This window comes from Corvus kubaryi, unplaced genomic scaffold (genome assembly GCF_017639235.1).
Source record: "Corvus kubaryi isolate FWS band 111438036 unplaced genomic scaffold, C.kubaryi_AGA036_p1.0 37398, whole genome shotgun sequence".
Taxonomy (NCBI): domain Eukaryota; kingdom Metazoa; phylum Chordata; class Aves; order Passeriformes; family Corvidae; genus Corvus; species Corvus kubaryi.
In genome coordinates this window covers 30,621,031-30,635,715 of record NW_024581137.1, presented here as the reverse complement: position 1 = coordinate 30,635,715, position 14,685 = coordinate 30,621,031, and the positions used below count along the sequence as shown (strand labels likewise).

Below are 14,685 nucleotides of genomic sequence, written 5' to 3'. Positions count from 1 at the left end.
ACATATAAGAATAGACCATTTAATTCACCCCATCACAACTAATTTTGCTCTTAAACTGATTTTTTTAACTTTCAGTCACAAAATTTGAACTTATCTTCAACTCCAGTATTCAAGTGGAATAACTGTGTTCTGGCTTCTTTGCTGTCAGGCAGGACTAGACATCCCTTACAATACAGCTTTTGAATACAGTAACAGGGTATGCATAACAGGATTTTTTTCCTTTTTTTGGATGTTAGCCAAGATATGATGCTATAACACTGTATAGTGCAGTACTCAGGACACACAAAATAACTTGCTAATTTATCTGCCATTTCTCCTACCTTTTCTTACTGTGGCCCTTCCTTATTCTCCTGGAGAACACTTGAACAAGGTAAATCAGTAATTTCTATTACTTCAAAACTTTCTTAGAGATTAAATGCATAGATATCAGCACAAAATAAAAGCATAATTAAACAGGTTGACAGGGAGTCTCAAAAATATATGGTCAGGAATATGACATAAATCAAACTATTAGGAACTTTTTCTGCTTTAGGTTTTCTTCATAAAAGATGGAAATAGAGTGATGTTTGGAAACTTTAAAGACAATGTACTTAAGACTGTAAATGGAATTTATAAATTCTACTTTAGTTTACTGAGACTAAGAAATATCTTTTATGCTATAGGATGCCAAAGAGTCAAATTAGTATGCCTAATTGAACTGAATATGGTTTTAGAAAAGCTAACATCAACTTGAATTATTTTTTTGTTGAACATATTCTTTGTTTCCTTGTGTATATTCCAGTCACATAACTCATACATCTGTTATTCCCAGCATCGAGCCTATGATGTTTACACAGATCTCCCTGTAGGGCATTTTGGATTAACTGAATCATTATTTCAACAGAATGTCCTAGTTTAATGATACTTTCACTTGAAATACTGCCTTTTGCAAGTTTTATCCCCACTGGCACTAACTCAGCCCTTCCACGCTTACATCGGAAAATTTGACCCTACTCTTAAGCAGGAGATGCTGGGAAGGAAACTGATTTCCCAAACACAGGGTTGTGAGCACTTCAGACCTGTAGAGTGGGTAATGTGACAGCTGAGATTTTGGGGTTGACGAACACATTTAAATCTTAATGCAATGTCAATCCTGGTTTCTGATAATGTGTGCTAATGATCAAAAGATATAATTAAAATGGCATATTAATATTCATTATTTTGACAGAGCTCAGGATGCTACTGCTGTGTTCTCACTTCCATTCTCTACTATTTAACCATCACCAGAATTCTTCTCTTCCAGACTTGGGATTAGGAACAAGGAATGCATTTTTTAAAATCACTGGTAGACATTTATGCTGAGCCTTATTTGGAAAACTATATGGGGCCATTCCATATCACAGCGTACAAGTATAACATTTTCAAGATACTAAGGCATGTATAAAGTATTTTTTAATTGAAAATTAAGCTTCTGAACACAGAAGACCCTTTTGACAAAGGAATGTGATTTTAATTTCTTAAGAAACTCAAATAACCAGGTGCTTCATTGCAAAGGAAACAATTGATAATGTGGATTTTTAGTGCATGAATATTTACACATACTTAAACTTAAATTCTCCAAAGACTTATATGTCCATCTATCTCTAGACAATTTAGAAACCTACACCTAAATTTATTTCTTTTTATTTTTAATAAGTCAGTAACACTAAGTGTTTATGTCCAAAATCTGTGAACACCACGGAAATTCAAAATATGTCACAGTTCCCGAGAATTAGTGACCTAGTTCCAAAGAATGCCACAACATTGGCTAACAGTCATTAAAAAAAGCCATTCTAAGTCTTGCAATATTCTCTCACCTTCATTTTGAGAAGATAAACAAGTGCAAGAAGATTTTGCTTCCACACAAGTAGAATGTGTCAGGATGTGTTTTCCTATTAGTATGCTCTATTTACACATGAACCTTGGGATCAGAGTGGCAAGGAATGTCCTCAGGAATTTGAGGATCATTACCAGGATTTAATGTAAAAGATTCTCTAACTCCAAACCTAACTAACTTACTTCACTGAAGCAAATACCTGTGGATTCCAAAAGACCTCTGCACACAATACAAACTTAAAGTTTCTCTTCAGTAAGGAAAATTTTTGTATGTTCATTTTTCAGAGTAGAACCTCAGTGCAACGACCTGCTCTGAATGATAACTGTGAAAGTTAAAATGTTGGAAAATTAGGCAAGAGGAAACTAACATAAAAGCAAAAAAGAATTACTTTTTTTAAATCACAAGAGATATGCCCATATGACAGTGTAGGATTTTCAAATGAGTAATGTAGGGTTTTCAAAGGAGCAGGTGCTGTTAACTACAGAGCCCACTATGAATCAGACTTGAGTTGGACTTGCTGAGCCTAAATAATTTAGATTGCATAGAAAATTCTACATTCTGTTGAATTAACTTTTGGAGCTTAGCAGACAACTAAAGAAGGGGTTTCTTTTCATACATTCCAGGAAAACGCTGCTGCAACATATTATGGACTTATTTCTACACGCAAATAAGTGGTAGCGAAAAGATTTGTGAACTAACATCATCTGGAAAATTCTATTGAACAGAAATAGAAATCCACATTTTTTCTCACTACACAAAAGAAAACACATTTTAAAATACCAGTTTCTATTATACTTTGCTCGAGTCTTTATACTGTTTTTTAGAAAAGCATAACCTTTCTGAATAATTTTTAAATACCTAGAGAATCATTGCTCTTTTTCAAGTTCTTTCAATATCACAGTACCAAAGTACATAGGGACTGCGACTATATATTTTTGTAATTAATTTCCTAAAGATAATGTTAGAAATATCAGGTTTCTTAAAATATAGATGAATTTCAAGGTGAGTCTGCTAGCAGATGTTATTAATGGCATATGATTTATTGTGACATGAAATCTGATCTGAAACTCATGTTATTAGCCGAGCTTTTTACAAATTATAATTGCCAACTGCTGAAAATATGCAGAAAGACCACTGATAAACTAGCTTCATCTTCAGGGCCTAGAATATCATCGTTTGCTAAAAGTCCAATATCTCTAGACCTGCTGGTAGGGTACAGTACCTAGGGATCCATAGATCAGGCTTGAGTTCAGATCTTATCCTACTATAATTCTTTCAGAATGAGAAGCATCAGAGCTAGGAAAAGGAGGTCACAGAAAACAAATACATATTGTGTGACTTAAAAAGAAATATAAACTTGGGTTCAGAGTATGCCATTGTATAGATGCTAAACAGATTGAGTGTTTCAGAAAAAAAAGCCCCCATTCTGACTATGAGCTATAAAATATATACTTTTAATGTAAAAACAGTAAGCAAGATAATGTTCAAACATATTTGAGCATCATTCTGTACAGCTCTTAGATGAGAACACAAACAGCATATTTTATCATCCTAAAGTCTACAAAGATCTGCATCTACAGAAGACTTTCCAGGTCACCCTCATGGAAAACTTAACAGTCTATGGTTGGGGTCACAGTGAAAAAACATTTCTGTTAGTAATTATTTCTAGACATTCTCTGTTTATCCCAAATAATGTTGTATCTTACTTTTCTCTCCCCATGTGTCTTTAAATGCTAATTAAAGTTTCTGAAATGTTGCTTTTAACCACCACAACTTACTTGCTAAATTACCTAAATAAGAAGAAACAAACATAAACATTGCATTATGAATGTTATCTACTCAACAAACCAGATAATTGAATTTACAGTAAATGTAATACATTTTTAATCTCCAGAAAAGCTTTGCAATAGCACTGAAGATTCAAAAAGCAACACAAGAAACAGATGCAAAGTCTCACTCCTGACTTTTTTTATAGAAACAAAGTTTCTTAATGATAAAAGCAGTTATGTGTAAAATGGCATTCACTTGCCCTTACTAAGAGTACATGTGGAAGAGCCCCCTGTCAATGTACCAGTGTGAGTGTGGGAATGAAACATAAGGATCACCATCTGCAGCTGTCTAAGAAGTGTTCTTCAGTGCCTAATGGCAAAGTGTCAGTTCAGGGATCCTCACAAACACAATGCATAATCTTGTCCATGCAAGTCTTACAAGGCAAACATTTCACCTGTGAGAACAGTTTATTTATAATGCTATTCATTTCAGCTGAAATACCAGCTATGAAAAAGTTACACTACAAGCAGTCTGGAAGCCCATGCTTAATATAAAATGAACCAATTTCCTCTCTTTTATAAGAATCAATATTTTAAAGGATGTGCAAAACTTAACCCCTCACAGACCATATCTTAGTAACATGGAAAAATATTTTAATATGCAGGTATTTTTAGATTCTTACCTACTGTTGAACTTCTCTGGATGTTTTTCCCTCATGATATGGAATCTGTGGGCAATTGAAGCGTCCTAACAGGATGACAAGAAAAAGCAGCATGAATGTATTGTGACAGGAAAATTGCAAAACAGAAGACCGAATCTGTAAAAAATGCATATCATTTGTAAGGTGCTTCGTGAACTGTCATTTTCTACAACAGCAATACTCTTATCACTTAGAAAGCTTACAGGTACATTGTTCCCAGAATGGGATGTATCTGAACTCAATAATTTATTATTCTTGTTGCAGTCTCCATTGCTTCTTTTTACAAATCAAACATGATAGTTTTGTGTAGTGAAAATGTCTTCAAATTTTATACCACAAATAACATCCAGGTATAGTAAAGGTTCACTATAAGACCATTGACACAGTTGTGCCTTGTAGAAATACCAAATAAGCTATTTGAAATCCATTTCTTTAGTAAAAGTGAGTGACGGATTCAGCAAAGTTACTTTATATGCATATTTATATACTTTATATGCAAGTTGATATCTGCATATGACATTCAATAGCTTTCTCTAAAATTGGGTAGAAAATAGGAATAATTGCTAGAAGATTCCCCATTTGCTGTATGTCAGGATGTGAAATCATGTGGGGAAATATTGTTTAATATAAAAAAGAGATTTATTAATTAAATAAATTTTATCAATATTTTAAAACGTAGTAAATTATGTTAATAATATAATTGAAAAACATGTATGTGAAATGAAATAGCTGAATGATATAAGTGTGTAACATTTAGAAGAGAATCAACCCATTGTGCTGGTGGGAGTTGTTGAAAATAGAATAGCTGGAACTGATGTGCTAGAATCAGTTTTCAAAGTAGTTTTTGTATCTTCTTTGCAAGTACAAAGAGAATTTTTTCCTCAGTCCAGATCATGTAATATTTATTTCTCATACTAATCATTAAAACTTTACAAACTGGGAATTAATCTTTTATTTTTTATGCATGTATTAAATGAGTTATGAGAGTATGAAATCCACCAACTCTTGAGTCTTGCAGGGGATAGTAAACACAGAGAAATCCATTTGGATCATGTCTTTGTAATTATGTCCTAAAATTCCAGTTATATATAAATATAAGAAGAGTTAGTTCAGTTAGTAAGAAATTTAAATTAATTCCAGTTTCCATGCAAATAGCATTTGAGAAAAACTACAAATAAAACTGTCACTATAACCAACTATCATATATAGATATGAACCTCCCCACCCATTATTTATCAATTTAAAAGATTGTGAAACTATAAAGGCTAAAACTTTGAAAGAAATATTAAATTCAGTATAAGCCTATGTCTAGCAACATTTTAAATTATTTTCAAACAATGAGAATTAGAATTTGCAGGCAAAAAAAACCCAAATAAAATAATTAAATAATTTATTAATGATTCCAAACATGACTAAAACTTTTGTTCAAAATAATTTTTATTTAAACCAATCAATGTTAATCTGAATTAAAAATTAGCAAGCATTTAATGCAATTATAAAGATACCCACTAATATAAACCATGCATGCAACACTTTGTGTTTTAAAAAGGTTTTTATTTACTAGAACTTAAGCAGGGCATGCACCAGAGAACTGACTGGTCCAACCTTCAAGGTTTGGTTTACTAACTCATGTGTGCTTTGAAAAGATAAATGTATGAACTTTAATACCATTAAAGTCAAAGGTAAAATTGTTCAGATAGATTGATAACATATAAATAAAATTATACAATTATGAATAAAAAGCAATACATAATTCATTAAATATCACACATACTATCTACATAAGGATGTCACACAGTATAAAATTTTTAGGCAAAACTTGTGATCACTGATCAAATGAAACCAGTTAGTAGCAACATTAAATGTGCTGACTCCATCAAGGTACTCAATTTTTTTTATGATCTTGTTATATAGTTTTGAAAGATGTACATAGTTTGCTGCTTTAGGCACATCACATAATTATTCACGTATTTTTCTATTATATTTAAGGATAGAATTGTCATTCAACATTTCACTGTTCTGCAAGGAAATGACAGCAAAATTCCCAAGTGAATAGTGTTAGTAAAAAAATGCCTTATTGTTCTGTTCTGTCATCCAAACTGTCATCTGAAACTTTCAGTGCTGTATTCTCAAACTGCACTCACTGTTAATTTAAATTTATTTTTATGTGCAATTTTATAAGGCAAATATCCACAAGTATCCAGGTGATCCCACAGTTCTTGGAGACGGATGAAATAAAGCTGACAGTAAACCCTGAGACATCACACTCCTAAACAAAGCCTGCCAGCTGAACTAAAAAAAATAACTCTGTTAACTTTGGAAAGACCCATCATTCATACTTTATCCCGCATTAGATATGCCGGCATTAGAAAAGTATATTTGTTAGCCAGTTTCATATGAAAAAGAAATGAAAGGACTATTGCTGTAGTTAACTGTTCATTTTCTACACACTGAAGCATAAGACAGACCCAAGACAAAATGAATAAAGGAGTAGTAGCATTTTTGACAGAAACTGGAAACACTAATCAAGGACTAACTGTCTAATGAATTAAAGGAAAAGGCTAATGTGCTTACTCATGCATAACAAATGCAAGGCACAAACAAGCTAGGGATCAATGCCCACTGCAGATGGCAAACAGGCAGTTGTTTCCATGCAAGGTTGATTTGATCAAAATTTTCCCCTCCCTGAACACTTTCTGACTCCAAAATGAATCAACTAACTTAATGAGCAGAGAGGTAAAAAAAGTAATACACACAGCTAATTTTGACAGGCACAACACAAGACAGGCACACATCAGGCCAATTTCACTAGAAAAAAATGCTGAAGACCTACTTTTATTGATGGAAACTGTAAACCAGAAGAGTAACTACACACAGATAAGCTCAAAAGTAGGGGAGCTGCTAAGGCTTCCTTCAGCTGATATTGTCCAACTATCCTTTATAACCTCTAATCAAATCCAAAGTAGAGTCCTTAGATTCCCTAGCACAGGGACCTCTTCCCAAACATAACTCCACGCTGTAAGAAAATCTGAAACCAGCCCATGCTGGCTGTGCATTAACAAAACAATCCACTGCTTTAGGAGGAAAAAAAAATAAGAGAGAAAAAAACAAAACCAAAACCAACCAACCAAACAAAAAATTCACCCAAGAAACTACGTTGAGTTTTCTGGTTTTCAGATGTCTACTCTTTTACTTGTTAAGACAGTAGCATATAAACTGGTATAAGTAAATTAAAATCAATGGGAAGGATTGAAAGTAATTGTAACTTGAGATTGAGTAGGAGTACTGTCTCTTAAGAGCTGCTGGAATTACCAGATGCCATCCCTGAATCCTGAGGAACAACCATTAGAAGTTTCCTGGGTGAGGAGAGCAGAGAGTCCTTCTTCGTGAGTTTTTTGGCTACATTTGAAACAGGATTAATTTCAGCAGACTTCATTCAGCCATTTCTAATAGAGGCATCTAGCTGAACCTGTTTAGACATAAAATTGTTGCTGGACCAATGGAGAATTTCTTTCTTTTTTGTGTCAAAAGCTGTATTAAAATCACTTAATTAACGATACAGAAACAGAGCAATATTCACGTGTATGGTAAATCAAATACAGTTTGAAAAATATGATGACCTTTCCTGGTACCTGATATTGTGAATGGCCAGGAAAATATGAGAAATAATTTTTGCATTTTACTATAAAACTGTTGTGAAAAAGAAGATCCAGGATTCAGTAAAGCACACTCACATGCGTCATGATATTACCTAGCAAAGTGAACAGGATTTTTAAAGAAAGATTATTTGACAGTCAGATACTGGTCCATAATTAATATAATCTCTGGAAATTAATTATTAATTTTTATTAGTAAACTGATTTGCATTCTGGCATGAAATAAAATATTCCAGCATTACTATATCTGAATCTGAATATTGTCCAGTTTTACAAGTAACACACCATAAGTACATACCTAAACATACCCAAAATTTTTGAAATTTTTATTATTAATAATAATAATCTGAGGAGAAACAATGCTGTCAAGCCTGTTACAAGATGAAAGGAGGAGGAAAGTTTTATGGCATCACTCTACTATGAAACTATCATCTTTCCCTTCATCCACATTTCAGCCACAGAACCCATTTTATACCTATACTTGTAATACATTTCACCAAACCATCCAAGAATTGAGATTTTTTCCAGGAGCAGTTTTGAATCAGAATCAATGTTGGGCACAAAGTAATGCTGAATACAGAGCATCTACAGCAGAACTAAGCAGTCAATTAGGCAATTTTGTGTTTCTAAGAACATTATATGAATGCTTGAGTTGTATGGTACTATTCTAAAATTCTGCATTTCTTTTTTAAGATATACAATATTTTTAGTCATTTACATGTCATGACAACAGCCTACATGATATTTTTTCTTAACTAAATTCATACTACCAATCTAATCTGAAAGAAATGACCACACCATGTGTTCTTCTGTATGCCTTTCTTGTTTAGATGGTTTCCACTCACTACTGTAGCATTTAGAAACAAGAGATGAAAGAATGGGTATTTGAAGAACAGAAAATGCAGTTTATCCCAGTTTAAATTCTACAAAATTGTACACACTCTTAAAAAATGTACCTTTACATCACACAAGTATTCAACCAGGACATATATGTGATGAACATGCAGACATACACAGATATATGCACCCTTACATTTGAACCTGTTCAGGCTCTGAAGCAGCTGGACTAGCCTTAGACCTCAAGACTCAGGTTTGTTTTAAATCCTGACAGTGAAGATAAGATAGAGAACAGACAGAGCATATCTGAATCTACTCCTAGGAAATGGAAAAAATATTTTAATTGAACTAGGACATTTCTCAAAGTGACCTGCCAAGAAGAAAAGAGGCTTAAGTTGCTACACCTCTTTAATACCTTATGATTGACTTACACACATATATATTCATCTTTTTAATGGGTATTAGCATTACCGGAAAGCAATCTGAAGCAGTCTGTTCAGAGGAGTAACCTTATACATTGTGAATAACCTTATAGAAAGATTAATGCATTTAATATATGTCTATCTATAAGTTTGCTGTGATTAAAATTTCCATTAAATAATAACTTTTATGCTGGTGAACAAACAAATAACCAGTGTGCATCTTCTTTGGATACAAATGGTCTGATTATTTTTTTTTCCTAAGATGCTTCTTTAATTAAGGCTTAATGGATCGACAAGGCTAGGAAGCTTAAGGGATAATTCAGCAACCTGTAATCTTTGGATCAGAATGCAAATCTAACCTGAACAACCAGTTTGCTCACATCAGTTATTAATGTGGTATAGTACAGATGTACAAAAAATATCATTGAAAACAGATGAAGAAAGTTTGCTGTGGTGGCTTAAAATTAATTTCTAGATAATTATTTTCTAGAAATTATTTTCTAGATAAACAAACATACAATTATGCGTTCTACTTTCTGTGCATATATATAAAATACAAAAAAACAGTACAACCTTCATTTTAGTATTTCCCACCCCATAATAACAATCTCAGATAAACAAATCATATTGAACCATTGAATGATCAAGTATAGAAAAAGGCAGTCAAGAAGCTTCAGGTTCTGCCTTGTTTGAATCAAGCTGTCAGTTCACATTTCACTCCCGGGTTTTTGATTAAATTACATTAATTAACCTGAGAGGGAAAGGGATTTAAAAAAAAAAAATTCATTAATGCATTAGTTTTGGGTGAAACATTAGTTACTATAATTGTATTAGTTTCTGCTGATATTCTGAGCCATTTTAGGTATAGATGAGAAAGATGGTAGTTTGAAAACATCAGAGCAAGAAGAGATTACAAGCACTCCTTAAAACAGCTTTACTAGAAGACACTGATAATTCACTTTCTTAAGAAAAAAATCTGAGAACAAAAATATGAGAAACTTGCATTCCTGGCCTTTAAAGAAGAACACAGAAACTGTGAAGATAATGCTATTTATCTGTGATATTCTCTGATGGTCAAGTTTAAATACATTTCAGCGGTACGTGTATTGCTAAGTCAAGTGACAGTTCATACTTTAAATACTCATTTAAATAGGCAATATCTCAAAACCCAGGATGGAACATCAGTAACACAGTATTTATAAGTGATGGACAAAAGACTAGAGGATAGTAAATCTGGAAATTGTAACAAAAAATCTGAAACAGACCTTCAAAGGTAAGCATATTTCATCTCCCTTTTTATTTGAAGTTAGAATTCTGTTGAGTTTCTGACACTTTATTCATTCTACACAGACACAAAATGGAATCCATTTTGCAGGAAAAGACAAAATATTTGTGCAAAAAAACCTCAGCCCCTCCAATGTTCTGCCTGTGTATAACTCTGTAAATTGTGGGCCCATACAGCAATTGATTCCTTGGTATTTACTATCGATCAATTTACACAGGGTAACCCCACACATTCCATCTGTGTAGGGACCAGACCTGTAAGATAAGCCTTTGTACCAGTATCTCAAGGACTTTCTTTGAGGAGCTATTTTGGGTTTTAGAAACTGATACTACATTCCTATGCATCTATATTTTCAAGTCATTAATCAAGTGCAAGACTGGAGGTAAGACAGGCTGCTATCAGACCATATGTGTCATGTGCCACACGACTCAATGCAATGCAGAGGACATGTGCCCTGTAAGATGATCTCTGCTGAGTATACACTGCACTACATCTTCCCTTCTTTATATTTGGTCACCCTAAATTTACTGTAACTAGAGAAGGGTTCTTCTAGGTCCATGCTAAGTGTTTATGCGGTCACTAAAAAGAGAAGGAGAAAAGTGATCACATGGCAATTAGCCAACATAGCCATATAGACAGTGTATTAAATATCTTGTATATTAAAAAGATCTCTGTGGTAAACCTGTAGTAGCACTTCTGATAACTGCTGATCAAGAACTATGTTGAAATAGTCCCAAATTATCCTGCAAAATGAGTTTGAGCAGAACACAATCAAGGACATAGCTTAGGCTGAAAGTCAATATAAGCAACACAATGCAATTCAATTGGTTGTTGCTTTCTATGTTCTTCAGAAACACAGAAATAGCTCACAGGTGTCTTCAATAAAAAGCATAGAAACTAAGTTTACATTAAAAGCTTGTCTAGCATGAAACGAGTGCCTAGACTTTCATGCCCAGCACTTTTGCAGTTCTTAGGAGAGAAAAGTGAGTTATTTGCTCAACTACTAAGCTTTTTTTTTGGTGAAATATGAATTAGTGTCATCACATTAAAACTTAGAGAAAAAACCAAATTTGGGATAAGGAATAACTGCTTGTGTAGTGTCTTGAAAAATGATACTCAAATAAGATTTTTCAAAAACTCGCATAATAAAAAAACCCAAAACACCCCCCCAAAACCCCCAAACATAAATCCCTTTGAGTATTTTTATTTTGAACGCTGATTAAGTTTGCATTAGAGCAGTATTCTTGAGGGCTGAATGTAGGCCCTTAATTTATGTGCCTAAACTGTCAGGGTGATCTCCCTATCCTCCCAGTATGCTCAAGAGTTAAAAGAAAGCTCTTTGGAAGGATTCTCCCAAAAGGCATGTTGACATGTTTCTGCTCTGAATTGTTATTTCAAGGTCTTTTGTTATTAATCATACAAGAAACTGAGCACACCTAGCTTCTTAAGTTTATGAAGGTATGCCTGACATGCCACAGTTTGAGCAGTCCTCTGAAATCCTCGATGGGGTTCAAGCCAAATCTTGTATCACCACCCATTTTATATACTCATTTGTTTGATAGGGATCAAATACTAAATGTTCACCTGACTTCTCCGTAGCAACTTCCCATAACTTGTTACTCAAAGCCTTGGTAACAGGGTCTTATAAATTTAATACATATTTATGCTATTCATTTGTTTCCATAGCAGATATTTATTTTATAAGAAATATGCAAGCCACTAAAACATCTCTCATTGATTTATACTCTGAAAGAATATTTTTCTCTTAATTGAAAAAGGTCACTGTTTTCCTCATTCATTATGTTTTTGATTTGAAATTTAAATTTTTGCATTACAATATTATTTATTGTCTTTCCTATTGGACAAACAAATATTAATTTATAAAAAAAACCCTAACATACTCATAAATTAGGGCTAGATGTTGGATTATTTATCTACAGATGTTCACTCTCTCTCTCTGCTGATTTACGACAAACTTTTCAAGATCCTCTCCCTTACATCTTTCACATAGCCTGTTTGTTCTGTCTCATAGGTCTTCTCATAGAAGCAACTTCCTTAACTTTTGTTCAATATCTGCAATTTTTTCTTGTGCAGCATCAATCAAAATATTTTCTGAATCCTTCTCCTTTATTTTCTTGCTAAGGTGTATAAGGTTTCTAATTCCCACCTTTGTGGAGGTTCCTTCAAGCTTGCTCCCTTCTTTCTCCTCTACCAACACAGGCCACCTCCTTGTACCAGTAAGCACCTGAGATTCAGTTCAGACCCTAAGGGTCTGTCAAAGTGTGAGGTAGCTGTGGGAAGGCAAGAATAGCAAAAATGGCAGAAGACTGAGACAAACTGAGACAAACCTATTTAACAGTAAGTCTGAAAATAACTGTCCAACTAAGAAGCCTCCAAGAATGAGCTAGATTCACATGAGTCATGCCAAGTTTATTCCCACCACAGTGGTTCTGAGTGTCTGAAAAGGTACTGCAGAAGTAAAATTAAATTAAACTGTTCATAACAATATTAGATGGAAGAGATTACACCCTAGCAGATCATCTTGATCACTTACTGGTTTTACTGCTACTGTTAATCAAATTTGTAACTTAAAAGGTGAACGCATACTTGTTTTCATACGCAGTGTAAGTGATCAAATTTCTTTCTGGAGTGCAAAACCCAATCACATGCTACATGTAAATGACCAATATTTTCATGAAAAGCAAGGGGTTAATATTCTCTGAAATATGTCTGCTAACCCAATAACTTAATACAATTAGTTCATATGAACAGTGTTTGGTATCATTCCTCTCAAGTTAAATAAAGCCCAGGCTTTGCAGTAACAGCTACCTGAAATGTGAAATGGACTAAAAGATGGAACTTGATGCCATCTTACTGAGCTTTTAGGGACTGAAATAGATATTCTCTCTGAATAATAGGGAGCTGCATTAAAAAACAACTTAAACATGCTATGGTTTAGAGAATGAAAAGCCTTTTCTGGACTTAATATTTGGATATATGGAAAAGCGTTAAAATATGTCCAAATATAAACATGTGTTTATGGAAGATGAATTCAAATTTTACAAAATTAATTCACATATATTTTCTTTCCAAAACAAATCAAGCTTTTTCTATAGCTGCTTTGAATAAGTCATTTAGATATGCAAAACATTTTACAGTGATGAACCTCCCAGAGAATGACATACAAAGGTTATGCAGTAACTATTTTTGTAGACTTTGGACATTGAAAGGCTTAGAGGTTAAATATATCTATTTACTACACAGAGAGGTTCGACTATGTGCTATAAAGGGAATAAGTCACAGGTTATTATCAGAATATTGATACTTAGGGACAACAAAAACCTTGTTCTTTATTGTACTAAAGGCACTAATAATTGAGAACTGTAAAGTTTTTTTAAACAAAATCAACACAGAGTTAAAAATGGTTTCCACTGAAAAGGGAAAATCACCTAGCAACTTTAGAAACTACCAGTTCTGTATTTCACTCTTGGTTTATGTTAGACTGTTTCAGTATTAAGCAATCTCACAGCAAAATAAAAAATACTGTTCTTGATGCAGTCAGAAACCCAGGAAACTGCACTAAAGCACTTTGTTATGATCTAACATACACAGAATTTTGAACCTAAGAAATAAAAATGTCCAAATTGCTTTCAAAGTGCTGAATTAATCCTTCATAGAGGGCCAAAGAAATATTTTTTCTGCCTTTTCACATCTCAAGGATCCAAATTTGCAGAAGACTAGTGGAAAAGTCTAGAGTAGTGTAGTGAAACTGAGAAATTCCTTAAATTTTCTAGCAAAAAATTCCCTCTCCCAAGAGTGCACTTGCATAATGCTTTTTGCCTAACCATCTGGACAGACTCAGTGCGTCATGGTTGTTTAGCAACTTAGGGTTTTCATGGTAGCTTTGAATATATTATACCAGTATCCTATTCTCAGCTTCAAATTGTTTGGGAGGATTCTATATCTGCATAAAAACTCTTTGCATAAGACCCATTTACTCAGGATTTACAACACATATGAGGTTTTCTAGAAGGCTAAGTTGTTTACACTAAATACTAGGGTACAATTCCCCAAGTTAGTGATCTGCTTTACGAAGTTACTCCCCAAATGATCAAACTAAGGGTGCAGACAGCTGCAGTGCAGAGGCAGGATGAGCAGAG

The 14,685-nt window shown here is 33.6% G+C and overlaps 1 protein-coding gene across 6 annotated transcripts in view; it reads right to left on the bottom strand.

Moving 5' to 3' along the window:
- Nucleotides 1-14,685, bottom strand: part of DGKB (diacylglycerol kinase beta) — a 305,960-nt gene that overhangs the window by 134,033 nt on the left and 157,242 nt on the right. For all 6 annotated transcript variants that reach the window (XM_042044454.1, XM_042044451.1, XM_042044453.1 and 3 more), the window contains one exon: nt 4,308-4,372. In XM_042044454.1, the coding sequence (XP_041900388.1) occupies nt 4,308-4,372 (65 nt within the window). The remainder of the gene's footprint in view (nt 1-4,307; nt 4,373-14,685) is intronic.